General features: G+C 45.0%; 1 protein-coding gene across 5 annotated transcripts in view; it reads left to right on the top strand.

Annotated features, from left to right (window-relative positions):
• Positions 1 to 20615, top strand: part of SUFU (SUFU negative regulator of hedgehog signaling) — a 112024-nt gene that overhangs the window by 32697 nt on the left and 58712 nt on the right. For all 5 annotated transcript variants that reach the window (XR_006780624.2, XM_045802986.2, XM_045802985.2 and 2 more), the window contains exon 3: positions 4768 to 4904. Coding sequence is in view for 4 of the 5 variants with exons in the window: in XM_045802986.2 (XP_045658942.1) it covers positions 4768 to 4904 (137 nt within the window). In the remaining variant the exon portion in view is untranslated. The remainder of the gene's footprint in view (positions 1 to 4767; positions 4905 to 20615) is intronic.

Below are 20615 nucleotides of genomic sequence, written 5' to 3'. Positions count from 1 at the left end.
ACTTTGGAGTCAAGCAGACTTCAAGTCCAAGCTCTATCTCTTGCTTGCTGTGTGACATATGGAATATTACTTAAACTCTCTTTAGTATCTTTTTCTCATGTTAGTTAAATGAAGATAAAAGTGGCTGAGTCTTGGGGCGCCTGGATGGCTCAGTCGTTAAGCATCTGCCTTCAGTTAAGGCCTGATCCCAGAGTCCTGGGGTCGAGCCCCACATCGGGCTCCCTGCTCCGCTATGAGCCTGCTTCTTCCTCTCCTACTCCCCCTGCTGTGTTCCCTCTCTCACTGGCTGTCTCTATCTCTGTCGAATAAATAAATAAATGAATAAATAAATAAATAAATAAATAAATAAATAAATAAATAAAATCTTTAAAACACAACAACAAGAACAACAACAACAACCGTGCTGAGTCTTGTTGGAGAATTAAATGCTGTGACATAAGTACTTAGTCCAAGGCCTAAAACTTAATAGGCATTCAGTTAATCATTGAGGTTATTAATAGGTAGAGTGAAGCAAAGACCTGGCTTATGTGGTGTGGTTGGCCTTGCCCCCCCAGCACTGAGGTGTATCTGAGATACCAGCTTTTATTTTTTATATGTAATTCACATACCATGAAATTTACCTTTTTAAAGTATATACTTCAGTGTTTTTTAGTATATTCATAAGGTTGTGCAACTATCATCACTATTTAATTCCAGAACATTTCCACCACCCCAAAAAGAAACTGTGCCCATTAGCAGTCACTCCCCATTCTCTACTCCTCCTAGCCCCTGGCAACCACTAATATACTTTTGGTCTCTGGATTTGTTTATTCTGGTCATGTTGTATAAATGGAATCATACATTATGTGGCCTTTTGTATCTGGCTTTATTCACTTAGCATAATGTTTTCAGGGTTCATCCATGTTGTATCAGGGCATCATTCTTCTTTATTCTGTTATATGAATGTACTACATTTTGTTTGTCCGCTCATCCATTGATGACATTGGGTTGCTTCCACTTTTGGGCTGTTATGAATAATGCTACTATGAACATTAATATATTAGGGTTTTTGTTGTTGTTGTTGTTTTGTTTTTTGGGTTTTTTTTAGATTTTATTTCTTTTTTTTTTTTTCAATTTTATTTATTTATATGACAGGGAGAGACCCCAAGGGAGGGAACGCAAGCAAGGGGAGTGGGAGAGGGAGAAGCAGGCTTCCCGCCAAGCAGGGAGCCCGATGCGGGGCTCGATCCCAGGACCCTGGGATCATGACCTGAGCCAAAGGCAGACGCTTAATGGCTGAGCCACCCAGGCGCCCCTTTATTTCTTTATCTGAGAGAGAGAGAGAGAGAGAAAGAGAGCGTGAGAGAGAGCATGAGCAGGGGGTGGGGCAGAAGGACCAGCAGACTCCCTGCCAAGCAAGGAGCCTGATGTGGGGCTCAACCCCAGGACCTTGAGAGCATGACCTGAGCTGAAGTCAGATGCTTAACCAACTGAGCCACCCAGGCGCCCCAATGTACAAGTTTTTGTGTAAACACTTATTTACAGTTCTTTTGGGTAGGAGTGGAACTGTTGGGTCGTGTGGTAACTCTATGTTTAACTTCTTGAGGAACTGCCAGACTGTTTTACAAAGCAGCTCTGCCATTCGACATGCCACCTGCAGTGTGTGAGAGTTGCAATTTCTCCACATACTGGTCAACATTAGTTACTGTCTTTTATTTTAGCCATCCTAGAGGGGATGGAGTGGTACCTCACTGTGGGTTTGATTTGAATTTCCTTATTAATTAATGGTGTTGAGCACGAGATGCCCACTTTTGGGTCAGCTCTTTTCTGTCCACCCCAGCCATTGTGTTTCCTCCAGAAAGTCTCTCCTGGGTTCCCTTTCATCTCTGCCTGCTGTAAATGGTCACTTTGGCCTCTTGGATGCTGATCGATACCTTCTTAGTCCAGGTGCTTGGGGCAGACTTTTGGGCAGGTTCCAGCTGTCGGCAGCTGTGTGCGGGATTAAAGACACAAGTTCTTTCTGTGCCCCGGTTTGATAATACTCTGGACGCTGCCACATCCCAGCTTGCGAAACTGCTGGAACAAAGCCAGCCTCTCCCCTGGCTACCTCACTGAGCAGGATCAGAAGTTCTTGAGCTGGAAACAGCCTCACCCATCCTTCTGCAACAAGACAAGAACCCCTCACCCCTTCCCTGCCAGATTGGGGAGAATCTGTAATGTATTCCTTTAAAATCTCTGTGGGAAGAAATTCCACGGGCCCCCTTTACCACCAGCTAGTGTTTTAGCAGCCTTCTGTGTTAGAAGAATTCTTTGCTCTGACCCACCTCCCTCCTTCCGCAGCACGTGCCAGTTTTCCCTCTGGCTTTTCTTTCACAGAGGGTGTGGGAGACAGCTGCCCCCTGGGAGGGGCTTCATCCTCTGGTCAGACAAAACCTCTGTGGCTGGAGAAGCTCTCGCGTGAGGAAGTCCAGACCAAGCCAGGCCTCTCCAGGGGACTTGAAAGACTGAATGACCTTGTCACTTGGCTGTTGCCTGGGAAGTCTGCTTTGAAAAAGAGACCTTCTGACAGGCTCCAGGTTGTGTGTTTATCCTGAGGCTGGGCCATTCCAAATGCATGTTTCAGAGTTTAGAAGTTGCGTCCAGCCAGCTTGGTGGGTGGTAATCAAATGCAGGTGGACACCATCTGGCCGGGCCTGTCCCTCCCAGCAAGCCCAGTAAGGGCTGGGCTGCCCAGCCCAGAGCTGGCCCAGAAAGCACCCCGCGTGGAGGCAGATGGTGGACATGTGCACGTGCGCGCGTGCACACTCATACATGCGTGTGTAAGCGTGCACAGCTGCCTTAGAGCGGCGGTGCTGCTTGGATGCATGTGATTTCTCTCTGCATCTGATGGTTCTCCCCATCACGCAGTCTGAGGAACATGTTCTTTTTGTCTGTTTCTCAAGTTTTTGTGGTTAGAAATCATGTATTTTTTTTGGCCCAACATGAAAGCCCTAGAATAATGGTCTAATACATTTTACAAAGCTGCTTCTAATTGGCGGCTGCTTAAAATCTTCCCTTTGGCCTAGTGACCCATCTCCTTCGATGGAGTCTTAACTGTGAGTCAGTGTTGCATTACCTCGGATTTTCACACTCCTCTCAAGCCTGCGGCCCCGGGGAGGTGGCTTTTCTGGCCTCAGCTTGCTTAGCTATTCCCTTAGCCCCCCTGCATTGAATTGCCCCCACATAGGACAGTTCAGTAAGGGAAGAAAATAGAAAATATGCCCTGCCAAACAACTTCTTCTCATCTCGTCTCTGAAATTCTAGTTGTGTACCCTCAGAATGGATTCTGCCTCCCACGTTGCTAGATACCCAGAGGAAGTGCAAACCATGGACACCTCCTTTAAATGTAATTAGGCACCAGCATGACAGCTTTAAGGACAGATTCCTTTTCAGTCCTTTGGAGAACACAGCTTCTCAGAGGTTATCTCCCCACTACAGCAAGTGCAGGAAGGCTAAGCTCCCCCAGGCACACAGGCAAGGTTAGGACTGGTGTCCGAGGTTCAGAGACTTTGGAATCTCTTTCTGTCCAGTCTCCTGGCCTGGCCTCTCGAGGGTGATGAGAAGCGTGGTGAAGGAAAGATGCCATGTGGAATTCCAGGGTTGGGCATCATCATCCCTTCGAAACTCTCGCCTCTGACTCCCTGTTCCGGTAGCTTGGCCAGCAAGGACGTGTTGGCTGTCATCTTAGTTTATGGTTTGTATTTGTATGCTGAGGAGTTTACATGTGTATAATCATTGTGACTCATGTTTGTACAAGATATAATTACTGAAAATTATATCATGAACATATTTTAACTTTTAACCCTTCCCATGCTGGCAAACCTCCTGAGCTCTCAGGAAGTCCTCCCTGGATGCTTCCCTCCCATAAGGGGGCATGTCACCCTCCCCAACCAGGACTTGCTTTCTCATCCACATCATTTTCTTCTCTGGCAGAAGTCCATTTCAGGGACTTCCCTGAAGACTTGGAGCTCCTGAGTGTTTCCTAGAGGTTAGAGACAGGCATTCCTCCCTCGCCTCGCCATCACCGTGATGAGTGTGGCCATAGAGGCAGTACCTGTCATCATTCTTGGCCATCTGGGGTGAGAAGGGGGCACAAATCGTGCTTCCCCAGCATTCCAGTGATTGAAGAGTGCACACGGGGCACCGAGTTTCAGGAAGAGCATGTGCTGATTAATGAGCACGTGTGGGAGTGCTGGATTTCAGGAAGAATACAGGCCCTCCCAATATCTGGAATCTGCCTTGGGACCTGTTCACAAGTGCTGAGTTTGGAGACCAGCCAGCCCAGCCCAAGGATTGTACCCTTGTGGGGCAGGGTGAAGGTGGGAGTGGAGAAAGGATCTTGTCCTCACAGAGCATACAACACATACAACAGGACTTGTGTCCTTAGCAAACTAAGTAGGTGCTTATTAACAGCTTGAAGGAATAAGGAGTGTGAATAAGGAATATTTTCAGTAATGGAGCCTTAATCACCTAGAGGAATGTTCCAGAGCCACAAAATGTGGAACTCATAATTTAGAGTGCTACCAGGGGAGTTTGATTGGCTGGGCCAAGGTCATACCCATGTACCTTGGCTGGCAGGAGCGCAAGACTAGTATTGTGGCTCCTTATAAGCTATTGAGAGAGATTCCTCTGATTATGGGGTTTGGATGCTGAGGCCACCAAAAATAGGGGAGAACTTTAATTGGACTTTAAAAACAGTGTTTTCCTAAGGTAGTTCAACTAAAAACATTTGCTTTTTATTCCTTCCAGATTTACAGGAACAGACGGGCCTAGTGGTTTTGGCTTTGAATTGACATTTCGTCTGAAGAGAGAAACAGGGGAGTCTGCCCCCCCAACATGGCCAGCAGAGCTAATGCAGGGCTTGGCCAGATACGTGTTCCAGTCAGGTAAGAACGCCAAGAGCTGGCTGGTGTGGGGGTCCTTTTGCAATGAGCCTGGTTGGCTTTGGGAACTCATAGGCATATTTTGATATCTGTGGAGTGACCTTTCCTGGGAGTACTGTACCCCATTTGTACCATGAAGGTGGCTTGTTCTGCCTGGTGTTTCCTGGGTGGGAAGCTACCTGGGCCGGGGAAGAGAAGGCTATGCCACTATGACCTCCAGCAGCCACTGTTCTGACACCCTGAGCCCTTGTTGCAGACTGCCAGCCATACTTCAGATCCCAGTGAGCCAAATGCCAACTCAGCATGGAGCTGATCTACTCTCTCTGTCTGTCCCATTTCCCATAATTAGTATGGTCCTTGCTCCCTGCTGCCAGTGGCCTAGCCATCTCTATTTCTGAGGTCCCAAGAGCATGTGTTAATCTTGGTTAAGCCTTGGGTTAACAGTACAGGGTGTGGCAGAGAGAGAGAAAGAATTGCGAGTCCAGTTTGATCCCTCACAGTGTGAGGGGGAAACTGGAATCAGGCAGGACACTGACAGTCAGAAAAATTTGATTCACATGATTCAAGTGGTCTCAAGTGGTCAAGGGGATGGTCTGTGCTCCTGGCGCCCCTCTGGAGACTGCTAAAATGTACGTGAAGTGGGGACTTTATATTGGGACCTTGGTGTCCTGCTCTTAGCTCATCCTGCCTGTAGTCCTTCAGTAGGATAAAATGTTAGAGCAAAATTTAATACCTTTTGTGGAAGGTTTCATATCATCTGGATGTTTCTGTGTGGCCAACTAATTACTCAGAAACATTCCCCACATAGCCTCAGATTTTGTTTTTTTGGTTTGGTAAGTAGCCTTCGGACGAAGGCCAAGACAGTTTCATCCAACTCTTTTGCTCTTTGATTGCCATAGATGAGCGGCATCTGGGCCAGAGTCCCTCAAAGTCTGGTCCTCGGACCCCCCGCGTCAGAAGCACCTGGAGAGCTTGTTATAAGCACACATTCCTGGGCCCCACAGACCTCTGACTCAGAATCTTTTAGGGGTGTTGTTCCCAGATGCTTCTGGTAGAGACTAAATTTGGAGAACTATAGATCTGACAGTGACAGTGACTTTTTTTCCATCTTTGAGTAGGTTATAAATTGGGGGTGCAATAGATCCTCTAGGTTGAACTCATCTGTCCTCATTCTGGACCCCTGAGGTCGGTTGTTGGCAAGGTGGCTATCACATAATGGGACTGATCCTTAACTACTATCTACCATTTTGTGTCCTATGGAATAGTCCCCTTTGGGAGACTACAGTGGGTCCTTTCTAAGCAAGGGTTCCCAAACCTGGCTGCTCATGAGATCCTCTGGGGAGTTTGTCCCAAACCCCCTGCATGGCTGTGATTCAGTTGGTCAGAGGTGGGATAGAGGCATCTGTTTCTTAATCAGCTTCTCTGGGATTCTAAGGCAGTTGGTCTGGGGATGATGTTTGGGTTCTAAAGGATTGTTGACCAGGAGGAGTACTGTTCACAGGGGCAGGGGAAGAAGGCTGCCTGAAGGCCTGAAGCAGTGGCCCATGGGATTTGGTACTGACTTAATGTGGTTTGCAGAATTTTTAAAAATTGTGCCAGGAGTCTCTTGCCTGAACCCTTTGTGTCTTCCCTCTTTCCCTTCTTGGGATGCCTGAAGCTGACTCTGATAAAGAACTGTCTTTGGAAAAATAGCCCTTTCTTGATGGGGAATTTGATCTGCTGTAGGAAAGGGGGCTCTAAAGACTAGGCAACCTCTTGCTTGTATAGACAGGTAACTCCTTGCCCACTGAGTAAGCCAGTGCATTTATATGTTGGTTTCCACTTAATGTACTTGCTCAGGTGGATAGAGATCAGAGAAATGTAAAAACAGGTGTTATGAATCACTGTCAGGAGTCGTCAAGCAGATGAACTTCTGAAATAGTTCTGAGATTAAAGTTCTGAAGTATAGTGCAAGTACGTGGAAAAATAAGATTTAACTTGCACTGGTTCATTTCGCCCACATAGTAAACATCACTTGTGACCGTTTTGCACCACTAATGTGATCAGTTCACCCTCCACAGATTACTTATTTGTTACTGAGAAAAATACCTTTACAATGACAAGATTTGGATGGACATCACCTTAACCAAATGATCAAACACAGCAACACCAGTAATGGGACAACTTATTACTCTGTATCTCCTTCTGTGTGGCAGTATGCAGTATAAAACATCAACTGGGTAGCACTTTGCCAGAAATGTCTCACCTGTGTTGAATCATAAGCAAAGAATCAGACAAATCTAGATGGTAGGACATTTTATAAGAAAACCTTCGCGGGGGGGGGGGGGGGCGCCTGGGTGGCTTAGTCGTTAAGCATCTGCCTTCGGCTTAGGTCATGATCCCAGGGTCCTGGGATTGAGCCCCGCATCGGGCTCCCTGCTCCGCTGGGCGCCTGCTTCTTCCTCTCCCACTCCCCCTGCTTGTGTTCCCTCTCTCGCTGGCTGTCTCTCTCTCTCTCTCTGTCAAATAAATAAATAAAATCTTTAAAAAAGAAAAGAAAAGAAAACCTTCTGGACTCTTCAAAAATGTCAGTGGTGTGAAAAATCTGCAAGGGCATGGGGCGGGGACTGTATTAGATTACAGAACACAAGACAGTTTAAATGCACTTGTGATCCTTGATTGGATCCTGAATTGGGGGAAAAAAAAAAAGGTCATTTTTAGGGCAATTAGAAAAATATAGACTGTATGTTAGATAAGAGGACTGTATAACTGAAATTCCTTGGGTGTGATATGATATAATGGTTATATAGGATAATGTGCTTATTCTTAGGAGATAACTGAAGTGTTTATGAATAAAATGACATGATTTCTGCAACTTAATTTCAAATGATTAGGCAAAAAAATAAAGTGCGTGTGGAGAGAGAAGAGAAAGTAAATGTGGCAAAATGTTAACGATTCTGGTGAGTCCAGGTGAAGGGCATATGGGTATTTGCTGTACTGACCTAAATTTTCTATGTGATTGAAATTTTTTAAATAAAAAGTCATGGCTATTTCTTGGGTGTAGCCTGGCCGGTGTGTGCTCCACGGTTCCTTCTGCACCAGTGGTCCCATTTATGGTGTTTTTAATGTGACTTCAGATCATGTCAGGCATTGCACAGCCTTGGCAGGATGACTACCCTCCTGAAAGGATAGTACTTGATTTCTGGTTTTCCAGAGTTTCTGTAATATGATCATACTACTTAAATAATAGCTAGAACAAATCTATCTGAAGTGCTTTTTGAAACATGGCAGGGAATTATAATAAGTTATTTAAATAATGGGAAAATGATTTTTATTTTTTTAAAGATGTTATTTATTTATTTGACAGAGAGAGACAGGGAGAGAGGGAACACAAGCAGGGGGAGTGGGAGAGGGAGAAGCAGGCTTCCCTCTGAGCAGGGAGTCCTACACGGGGCTCGATCCCAGGACCCTGGGGTTATGACCTGAGCCGAAGGCAGATAATCAATGACTGAACCACCCAGGTGCCCCGGGAAAATGGTTTTTAAAAGTATATGGTAACTGCTACAAGGGAGGGGACCATGGCTATGGGCCTAAATGGTGAAGACAAGGGCTCACATTTGGTAGTGTGTTCCATGTGCCAGCCACAATCCCAAGTGCTCATTTAATATGCAGTAGAGTCCTAACTCATAGGACTCCGTGTTATACAGCCTTTACAGTTGCAGACAGCAAGACAGTATGGAAAGGGGAAGTGTAACATACGTGTCCAAGATCACATATCTAGGATGTGCAAAGCAAGATTTGAACCAGGCAAGTTAGTTCTTTATGCCATTCTCCTAACCACGATGCTATGTTGTCTATAGCTAAGCGGATGTCTGGGCTGCTGGCTGTCTCAGGCTGGACAGTGGGATTGGAGAATCCTGCATATGGATGACTCCACTGGTTCACATGGCCTGTGAGCTCCATGTCTCGCTCGGCCACTCTGGAACATTTGGAAGATAAAGGGTCAGAAGCCATTCATAATATTACCATAATTCTCTTAAATCTATCCTTCTGTCCTTTAACTTTTTTTTAAAAGATTTTATTTATTTATTTATTTATTTATTTATTTATTTATTTATTTGAGAGAGAGAGAGAGAGAGCGCACGCGCGCGAGAGAGCACAGGTGAGCGAGAGTGCTGAGAGCAGGGGGAGGGAGAAGCAGGCTCCCCGCTGAGCAGGAAGCCCAATGCAGCGCTGGATCCCAGGACTCTCCTGGATCATGACCTGAGCTGAAGGCAGATGCTTAACCCACTGAGCCACCCAGGCACCCCCGGTCCTTTAACTTTTTATTCATGAAAAAATATATATTAAAAGTAGAGCTTGGTGACTTTTCACAAACTGAACACAGCCATATAACTAGCACCCAAATCAAGAAACAGGCTAGTTCTCCAGAAACCTCTCTTGTGCTCACTTGTAATCACCATCCCTTGTTCTTTCTTTTTCTTTCATTCTTATTTTTTTTCCCACTTCACTGCATTGTACAGGTCCTGAGCACCATATGCCTGAACTTGTTGGTACTAAGCTAAGTAGCTGCCACTTCCACTCCTCTCCCCTGTACTGTTTGCCGTCCTGTGCCCAACTGTCAGGTCAAGGGGGCAGCCTAGTATGACGGTGAAGAGCATGGCCCCTGGACCTAGACTGCCTTCATTCTTAGCTCTGCCTCCTGACTTTGGCAGTGTAACCTATTTGCTCATCTAGACAGCAAAGATAATTATAGTAACTACACATGAAGTTACTACACATGTATAGTAACTACACATGAAGTTAGTTCTCAGTTACACTGAGAAGATGAAATGAGCTAACACTTCTAAAGCACTAGAACAGTGCCTGATATATAGTAAGAACTATGTAAGTATTATCTGCTATTATTATTATTATTATTATTATTATTATTACTTAGTCTTTAAAAACTTTATATGGATGGAGAAGGTGGGTACCTTGACCCTTTTTTGCAATGACAATAAAGATGCCATTTAACAGCAAAGCCCTGTTAGGAAGGAAGTGCCTTGCTTGTCCCTGAATCAGGTGCTTGCCTCAGCTGATATGATGATATTTGGTGCCATTATCTTTCTCCACACAGAAAATCAGTAATAGTGATACAAGTAAAATCACCTTGTTGTGTTTGTCACATTATACAACCAAAAAACAAATTCAGTTCAACTGTGGCTCCTTGATTTATGTAGTTGACAGTCTCTGTAAAATCTTGTACGAATCAACTCATATTCGAAATGCAGTAGAGCCCATGCGGTGTAGTGGTGCCTTGTAATAATTCCTTTATCAGGTGAAGAATCTTTTTAAAGTGTGAATAATTGCCCCTCTTGTAACAGTTTTGTAAGACTAAGTTTAGGCCTTTCGGGATTTCTCAGAGCCACACTCTTCTGCTGCAGAGAACCTCCCCTGTGGTGTGTAGGCGTTGCTCTGGCCCGAGTGGCCGTCCTCTGCCAGGGTTACACATATGCTGTTCTGCCGAACACGTTTTACATTTAATGTGCACACAGATACACCTACGTGTGTAACTAGCAGGATAATTCTGTCTGATGGTCTTGCCGCACCTGTGCTGCTACCTTAAACTCGGTGACTTCATGGGGGGCACCCCACCCATCTGCCTGTGTGAACGTGCCGAGCAGCGCCGTAAGTAAGTGCAATGCTGAAACCTGCTTTTCCAGGTCTACGTAGCATCCACCGCCTTGGGAAAAGCATCAGGACTGTGGCAGGCAAGGGAAAGAGGGACAGCGCTCTGGGGAGTATGGTGGTGGGCGGCAGTGCACGCGCCCAGTTGTGGGCCGTGTGAGGCTGCCTCTAAGCCTGCTCTGAAGAGTGACTCAGAAGGGTCCTGTAACTTAGCCGAAGGACAGTTGGTTCATTTGCTCTGAGGTGGGAAGTTGAGCTGTAGAGAAAAGGAAGTAGAAATGAGAGAGGCCTGGGAAAGGAGACTATCCAGAGGAGGTGAAGGATTCAAGATGTGGGGGTGGGGCAGGTTCGTGTTTATTTTAGTCAGGTCACTTCTAGTTGTAAGAAAATGACAGAGACCCAAATCAAACCACCTTAATGGCTTTATGGCTCAGGTAAATGGGTTGTCCAGGGTTTCAGGCGTGGCTTGATCTGTATGTTCAAACAGCATCCTCGGGGCCCTGATTCATGTGTTGGTCTTGTACTACAGACTGACTCTTCCTACACACCAGGAAAGATGAACACCACCAGTCAGTTCCTGGTTCTCTCACTTTGTAGTCCCAGCAAGCAGGAGGCTTTTTCCTTCCAACATTCCTACATCAGTCTTGGGAAAGGACTCGGATTAGTTCTGCCTGGGTCATGTGACCACCCTGGTTGGTGGTGGTGGTTGAGATGGAGCACCAGAATCGAGTTTTAAGTTTCTCCCCTCTCCTCACTTCCAACCACATGGAGTGGGAAAGAAGTCCTCTAAAGCAAAGGGTAACTCCTGGCAGAAAAAGATTAGGTATGGTTCTGCGTAGGCAAAATCAGTTGCTCTCACGAGGCCACGGGGGCATCGGTCACCTAGTAATCCTGGTGCGCAGTTATGCTCAGAAGTCAGATCGTTAGAGTACATAGATGGAGCGGGCACCTTTTGTTCTGCCTTGTTGTATCTGTTGGGTGGTTTGACTACAAATAATAGAACATCCTGACTAAAAGGGCCTAACAATAATGGCACTTGTCTTACATAGCAAGTCATCCAGACGTGGGGCAGTTCCAGGGTTGGTTGTCATCTGTTCAGTGGGGTTGTTTAGGACCTGAGTTCTTTCTAACTTTCTGCCCTGCCTTCCTCAGCACTTTGGCTTACCTTTTAAAACTGGTTCCCTCATAGTCCAAAGATGGCTGCCATAATCCCTAGCATCATGGATTCACACTGGACAGAGTCTACAGGCAATAAAAGAGATACTTCTGTCCTCTGTCTCTTTTATTTTTTTTTATTTTATTTTTTTAAAGAATTTATTTATTTGACAGAGGTAGAGACAGCCAGCGAGAGAGGGAACACAAGCAGGGGGAGTGGGAGAGGAGGAAGTAGGCTCATAGCGGAGGAGCCTGACGTGGGGCTCGATCCCATAACACCGGGATCACGCCCTGAGCCGAAGGCAGACGCTTAACCGCTGTGCCACCCAGGCGCCCCTCTGTCTCTTTTAAAGACCAATCAACACCTTCACAGAACTGCCCTCATTGATCTCCCCTCATCTCATTGGCCAGAGTTATGTCAGGAAGGTGAGACAGTCGTGTTGGTTTACTAATCAGCTGGGACGGGCCCTGGTTCCCTGAGGGGCACAGCCAAGGAAAGGCAGAGGAGGGAAATTGGGGTTGTGTTAGTAAGGTGCGGAATGGCCCCAGATGGGCAAAATGGTATCTGCGCTTCCAGCCAAGAAGCCCTAGCCCTGCCTGGGATCAGAGGATCCTTGCATATGGATCCTGACACAAGTGTCAAGGGGAAAGAGAAGGATCTAGTCATGAGGACAGGGGAGCTGTCGTTTCACCTGCTACAGGGGATATAGAATGAAATCCAGCCTCTGGCATAAATCATTTGGTAAGTTCTGCAGTACATCCATCAGTAACTATCAGCAGACACTTCAGCTCCTTTCCTTCCCACTTTGCAGCCAGTTTCTCTTACTTCCCATTCCCTTTTAATTTTATGATCAGCTTATTCCTTCTTCTCAGATTGCCAGTGACTGCTCCCCTGCCCCCCACTCTCTGGGTTTCATTAAAAAGAAACCATTCCCCAACTCAGCAGGGCTTGATTTCCGAGCCGTGCTTTAGAATTCTGCCGGAGAGGCTGTCTGCTCCCCGTTCTGCCATTGGTGGGCCTTAACCACAAATTCCAAGGCAATTTCACTTGAGTTTTAGGAGAAACCTGGCCCCCCAACCTTGTAACCGACACTGTGGAAATTCAAGTGCCTTGGCTGGCTGCTGTTTAATGGCAACCTCATGACATGTGCTGAGTCTGCTCAATTTGTGACTCGGGCCCACGCAGGAAGACAGGGCAGCCCCGTGGAGCATCCTGAGCCGTCCGAGCCTGCAGCTGATTGGACACTGTGGTATTGACAGACTGAGGCCAACAGAGGGTTTTTGTTTTTTTTTTACATGTTCTTTCCTTTTCCCATTTATAAAAGAAATACTTGCTCATTATAAAAACTGAAACGCAGAAATTTATGACCCAGAAAGTGAAAATTCTTCATAAGGCATCCCCCCACTGAGAAAATGTTGGTGTTCCTATTTCCAGATTTTCTTTTCAATGCATAGATCTGTAGAGAATAATAATCATTACTTTATAAAAATGGACCATGCTTTTCATACTGTTGTTCAACTTGCTTTTTAAACTTAATATCTTTGGACATCTTCCCATGTTAGTATGTTCTAACTGTGTTTTTTTATTATCTAGATACCCTGTACTTTATTTAACTAGTCTCCCGTTTTTGGGCGTTTGGATGATTTCCAGTTTTTCCCTACCACATACCTGCAGTGAGCATCTTTGTGTATGTGTGTCTTTGTACTCTTGCCTAAGAATTTCTGTGGGCTGAATCTCCTAGAAGTACGATTACTGCATTAGGTGAAATGAACATTTTGCATGTCAATAGTCATTGAGACAAATGATTATATTATTAGAGTAATACTGTTGTGCGATCAGCCAGAAGATATTATCATTGTTTTCAACAAATAACAGAATGATTGCTATACAAAATTGTTTTTATAATGACAAAGTACTCTCCTGAGTCCTTGAGAATTGGTCCCCTTTCTTAGGTTTTTGGCCTGAGAGGGATCTTTAATACATGTTAAATGGCATATGTTTGGGGTTAGGAAGAAACCAGGCCCTTATACAGTGTCTCATGAAGTTTATAGTTAGCGCAGGAACCCATCCATCATGCTTCCTGGCTCTGAAATTGGAAGTGGTGAGGGACACAGCCTGCCGACTGAAGTCGGAGAGACTTCCAGATATCGACAGCAGGTCAAGTTTTATATAGGGAATGTCTTGTTTCTTTCTTTTTCTTTTTTTAAGAGAGGAGGAAGGGCAGAGGGAGAGAGAGAATTTTAAGCAGGCTCCATGCCCAGCCGCAGAGCCTGATGCGGGGCTCGATCTCACAACCCTGAGATTGGGACCTGAGCCGAAATCAAGAGTCAGACACTCAACTGACTGAGCCACCCAGGTGCCCCTATATAAGGAATGTCAATGAATTGTGTGGCATTTTCTTGAGTTTTGCCTCCTCCTACCTTTTCTAAAGTTTAAATTATACTCGCAGTTCAGTCTTTTCCTATTGAGCCCCCCCCCCTTTTTTTTCACTTGTTTTTTATAATTAAAAGTAAATGAATAGAATAGTAGCTGTTAAGCTCCAGGCCATCCTAGGCACTTGCATTCTCTTATTTAACCTCCACCGTAGGTAGCCTGGTGAGAAGATACTAGTATTGCCACTTTTCAGATGGGTAAATGGACTCAGAGAGGTGGTGGGCCTTGCAGAATTGCTTGCAACTGGTGAGTAGCAGGAGCAAGCCTGCGGGGACACCCTAGCCAGCACTGGTTTGCACGCTCTAGCCTCTTGAGCCTCCAAGGATCCATTTTAAATGAGGAGGAGACTAGGAGGAAAGGAGCTATTTTTCATTAGTTGTATTTTTTTATTGAAGGGCCTGCTACATGCCAAGGACTGTGCTAGATGCTGAGGAAGCCATGTGGAACAAACAGATAGGGTCCCTGCCTTTCGGCACTGAAGAGAGACCCTGAAAACACAGGCACAGAAATATTTGATTCCATAAGGTTGCTGAAAGGGAAAGATCAAGGTGCTTGAAGAATAAGGTGGTGGACTCATTTTAGATTGTAGAGTCAAGCAAGGACAGGACCGAAGGCAAAAAAGTGAGGAGAAGCATTCTTTGCAGAGAGAATATGGAACATAGGCCCCGAGGAGGGGAAGAGCTGGAGGAATTTGAGGAGCTGGAAGAGGAGCCAGGAGGCTGAGCAGGCATGGGGGAGTGCTGGGCCTTGCACTTGTATGTGCTCGAAGTCGTGATGATGAGTGACTTTGATTCAAAGGGCAGTGGGAAGCGTTTGAAGGAGGAAGGTGAAATGACCATTCTGGGGAGTGAAACACACCTCCCACCCCCCCTTTTTTTTTAAATTAAGACCTATTTGGATTCGAGATGTTAGAGACTTCCTGCCTGATTTTGAAAGTGGCTCTTTCCCAGGAAGGTGCTAGGGCCCCTGCAGCACTTGGAGTCCCAGATCCTTCTCAGTCCTGCCATGCTAACCCTTGGGACCTTAACTTAGTATAATCCTGCCCCCAGCCTGCCTCTTCTAAGGCTCTCCAGCCTAGGGAGGGGCCCCTCATCTCTGTTGGGGGTGTTAGCAGCCTCTGCATACCTATGCCCCACACTATACCACAGGGCTCTCTTTCCAGATCCAGGAGGCGGGTCAGGCTTTGCTTCCTGGCCCCTGCTCTGCTGGTGAGTGAAGGAAGGCAGGAAGATTGAGTGAGGAGCTTAGAGCATGTCCCCAGGTGTGAGATATTGCTACGCTGCAGTTCAGCTTCTCAGCAGCAGCTTACCTGGCTTTCCTTCTAGAGGTCCCCAGTGGATGGGATCTTAATATCTTTGCCTCGAGTGAAGTTTTCTGAAAGGAGACGCTCCATCATTGCCAATGAGAGCTGTCGAGGTCTCTCGTTTCCTGGTTTGGCTAAGCTGCCCATTGCCCCAGTCAGCTAACTGAAGCCAAATGGAACTGCCTGGTTATATTAATATCATTTTTCTTCCTCATACTCGTTCTAATTTTCTTGACGTTTTCTTTCCCTCAGCCTGATTTATCCTCTTTTCTGGTTGCTATGGGTCTGTAAAATATTTTCCCTTTCATCTGTTAGTAATACTGACCAACTAAAAGGCAAAACAATCCTTGATTTTTCTGTAATTTCCCAAGATTTTAGATTAATAGTTGAAGGATACTCCACTGGAAAAAAAACAGGCCAGCCCCTGAGAAATGAGCTTATGCCCTAAAATGTAAGTGATTTGCATTGTAAACTATAGTCTATCCAATATTCAATTTCGGTGTTTTTAGGGAAGACTCATACACTAAAAGCAGAGGTTGGCAAAGTACAGCCTGCAGGCCAAATCCTGATGGCCACCTGTTTTTGTAAATAAAATTTTATTGGAACACAGCCATGCCCATTACATTTTATCTATGGCATATTTTGTGCTACAACAGCAGAATTGAGTAGTTCATAACAGATACTATGTGGCCCTCAAAGCGTAAAATATTTGGTACCTGGCCTTTTACTGAAAAAGTCTGCTGACCTCTGACTTAGTGTTTTCCATTTCTGAGTAACTACCTAAGTGGAGGGGGGGGGGCCATCTTTAAATCTCAGTGATATATCCAGATGCCCTGTGAAATGAATTACCTTAGCTGAGGCCCGTGCCCGGCCCGTGATTGAAGGATCACAGTACCTAGAGGTTTGTTGGGGAGGGGAGAATGCATCTCCTGCTGAGCTGCTGCATGATTTGAGGCAAATTCCTTCAGCTTACATGGGTCTGTATCTTACTTGGAGAACCACATGAAGTGCTTTGAGGTTCTTAGTAGAAAAGGGTTATTGGAGGGATGCCTGGCTGGTTCAGTCGGTAAAGCATGTGACTACTGATCTCGGATTCATGTTGGGTGTAGAGATCACTTAAAAACAAGTCTCTAAAAACACAAAAAGAAAGAGAAAGGGTTATTCAATACAGGCATTAAGGTAGGATAATTCACCCTCAGACTAGCTCTCACATCTCTGGCCCCCTGTGGAGTGTGAATTGGTTGGCTCTGAGCAGAATGTGGCTCCTTTGTCTCTAGCACCTGCATTCAGGGGTGCTCCCTGCAGGGGGCAGTGCCAGCCTCTGGCAAGTTGAGCCCAACAGCTGGAGAGTTAGGAGTAGACTCAGCACTTCTGCCGGAGGTAAAGCCCTTTGGTACCCTAATGGCTCATGGTGGAATGTTCAATGAAAGAGGCTGGAGAATAGCATGGAAGGGGGCAGGAGCTCAGGAGGCAAGTTGAACATCTAAGACTTGGTTATTTCATCTATGAAATGATGTAATAGTGATATCTACTTCCTAGTATATTTAATGCCCCAGTACAGTATCTGACATAATACATGAAAGCAATTAATACTATTTATGTTGTCGTTTAAGAAGCATATTGCAAGAAAAAAGGAAACAGCTCAAAAGAAAAAAAAAGAGGCATATTAAACAACACTGTATAGAGTTGGGTCCTAATCCTGTTAATAATATATGCACGTCCATGCAGAAGACTGGAAGAGGTACGTGAAGATGTATCACAGAGGCCATTTTAGGATGATGCGGTTATGAGTTATTGACATTTTCCTTTCAGAACCTTCTGCCATTTTAGAATTTTCTGCACAGAGCATGGGTGTTATTATCAGAAAAGAAAAACCAGAAGGATAACCACGAGTGAATTTTTCAAAAAACTGCCCAGAGGACAGGACAGTGAGCCCCGAATAGCAGCCCCAGGCCAATACCACAGGACAAGTCACCACCTCAGGGTGTGTTCTCTGGTGTGGTTACTGGAACAGCTTTGGATACCATGCAGTCATCTGCCAATGCAAGGGGTTCTGCTTTCTTGCTCAGTTTCTTCATAGTGCTCTCGGTGGGAAGTAAATGTCTCCCTTAAGCCAGACACAGCTCTGCTCTGACTCCCCTGGCACTGGGTCTCCACAGCCAGGCCTGTCTTCTTGCCTTGCAGGGCAGACAGGCTTGTTGTTTGATTTCTCTCCAGGACTCGGGGGCCAGGAGACTGGCCTGCCCCTCCCTGCAGAGTTCTGATGGGGTTCCAGAGCCCCTTCTCCAGGAATATGACAATCGAAATTAGAACCAGGGGAGGAAAAGAGAAAGGAGCTTGAGTGCTTTTCAAGAGGGATTGTAGCAAGGCCAAGCAATGCGTGGTTGTTTGCTGGCATGCAGCAGGGGGCCTCCGAAATGGCAGTGGGTAGCCTTCCTCTGCCTTGTCCTGCTTGGGTCCATGGAAACTGCATCTAGGGGCACTGGCTCAGGGGAGGCATCTCTGGGACAGGTTGCAGCCCAATGTTTAGGCCTTCCTGAGCCCCAGCCCTAGCTCTAACTGCCCCTCTCTGGGTTCAAAGATTTAGGGAGAACAGGACATTTTTCAGTTTCCTGGGCTGACTGGGCATGTCAGTGTCCCCACCCATGTTGGCTAGCATAGTGACCTGAACACAGGAAGCCTTTGTCCTGTGCCTCTCTTCACTGGACCACTCAGATCACACATGCATTGTGTTCTGTCCTGGCTGATGCACTTTTATGCCCCCAAACAAAAATAACTATTGTTTTTCCAGTTTAAAAAATGATGTTTAAAAAAAAATCCAAGCAGAGTGCCTGGGTGGCTCAGTCGTTAAGCATCTGCCTTCGGCTCAGGGCGTGATCCTGGCGTTCTGGGATCGAGCCCCACATCAGGCTCCTCCACTGGAAGCCTGCTTCTTCCTCTCCCACTCCCCTTGCTTGGGTTCCCTCTCTTGATGGCTGTCTCTATCTCTGTCAAATAAATAAATAAAATTAAAAAAAAAATCCAAACAATGTTGAAAACGTGAAAAAAGCCAGTCACAGAACAGTGGATAGAGTTTATTTTTAAAAAGTAAGAAAAAAGGATGAGTTTGATTATATATGCTTTTTGAAAGAAAATCTTGAAGAATGCATGCCAGACATTAATAGTGGTTATATCTGAGAAGTGGGACTGATGGGAAAAGAGTTACATTTTTTACTTTATACACTTGTCTGTTGTTTGAATTTTGTATAATAAGCCTGTATTACTTTATAATTTAAACAGGCATATAATTGAAAAATAAACATTATCTAAATCCCATCCCCTAAGATAGCTACTCTTAACCTTTGGTTACCATCCTTCTAAACATGTTTCTACACAAAAACGTAGGCAGTTTTACTAACTTAATACTGTACGTATTAGCATGCTTACTTCACCCTATGGCACATCATAGAAATCTTTCTAGCTAAGTGAATAGAGATCAATGGCAGCGTTTATAATGGTTGTACAGTGTTCCATCGTATGGTAGTGAAAGGAAAATGCACTGTTTTTCTCCACTGCTGTACTCACTTATCACATAAGTGATAAGTGGTTTGTCCACAACCCTCTCATCTCCAGTTCTGTGGGAACACCAACTGGGTGTTCTACAATCCAGTTTGCTTTTCTGACACTATTTCCTTGGAGTTAGTGTCTGATCCCACGAGTAAGGGCTCATTCTCACAAGACTGCTCCTACTGCAGGTGCCAGTCATAAGCCCCAGGGTGTCACCTGTACTTCTAACGAAATGGCTATAAAGCATCGTTCCCATGACTCCCTCCTTGGATTCAATAATTTTCTAGAACAGCTCACAGAACTCAGAAAACAGTTCATTACTAGAGTACTGGTTTCTTATAAAAGGATGCAACTCAACTGCAGCATTATTTACAATAGCCAAGACAAGGAAGCAACCTAAGTGTCCATCAATGGATGAATGAATAAAGAAAATGCCATATATATGTACAGTGAAATAATAGACAGCCGTAAAAATGAAGGAAATCTTGCCTTTTATGACAACATGGTTGGACCTTGAGGGCATTATGCGAAGTGAAATAAGTCAGGCAGAGAAAAACAAATACCATATCTCACTTATATGTGTAACCAAACAAGCTCCCCCACCCCCCAAAAAGAAAAAAAACCCAATAGATATAGAGAACAGATTAATCGAGGGAAGGTGGTCAAAAAGCACAAATTTCCAGTTATAAAATAAGTCATGGGGTGTAATAGATGGCTCAGCGACTATAGGTAATAATTCTGTATTATATATTTGAAAGTTGCTAGAGTAAATCTTAAGATTTCTCATCACAAGAAAAGAAATTTGTGACTACGTGTGGTGAGGAATGTTAACCAGACTTACTGTGATGATCATTTTGCAGTATATACAAATATGAATTATTGTGTTGTATACCTGAAACTAATATAATGTCTTATGCCAATTATATCTCAGTAAGAAAGAAAAGAAAAGGTACTGCTCAGGAACAACCAGATGGAAGACATGTATTGTATAGGGCAAAGTATGTGGAAAGGAACACAGGGCTTCCATGCCTTGTCCAAGCATGCCACCCTCCCAGCACCTTCACATGTTTACCAGGCTGGAAGGACTCTGAATCCCATAATTTAGGGATCTTTTTGGAGACTTCATCATGTAGGCATGATTGATGATTAACTCAATCTCCAACCCCTCTCCCCTTCCTGGAGAAGGGGGTTGAGACTGAACATTCCAAGCTTCTAATCATAAGAGTTGCCTCCTTACAACAGGACACTCCTGTCATCCAGGAAATTCCAAGGGATTTAGGAACTCTGTGTCATGAATTGGGGTCAAAGACCAAGAACAAAAGAAGCCCCTTTTACCTTTATTGCTTAGGAAAAGACAAATGTTTTAAGAGCTCTGGCCAAAAGCCAGGGACAAAGACCAAAATATATATTTCTTTTTATAACGTGATATCACAGATAGTAAGATAATAGATGGCTCCAGTATAAACAGACCCTGAGATAGTTTCCAGTTTTCTTCCCTTTAAACAGTACTCCAGGGAACATTCATGTATGTACATCTTGGCAATTTATCTCAGGATAAATTTCTTTTCTTTTCTTTTCTTTTTTTTTTTTAAGATTTTTACCTATTTGAGAGCAAGTGAGTCGGGGG

Source organism: Ursus americanus, chromosome 6 (assembly GCF_024610735.1).
Source record: "Ursus americanus isolate L20-20 chromosome 6, mUrsAme1.1.p, whole genome shotgun sequence".
Classification (NCBI taxonomy): Eukaryota; Metazoa; Chordata; class Mammalia; order Carnivora; family Ursidae; genus Ursus; species Ursus americanus.
The sequence above is the reverse complement of the archived record's forward strand: the minus strand, read 5'-3'. Positions and strand labels throughout refer to the sequence as shown.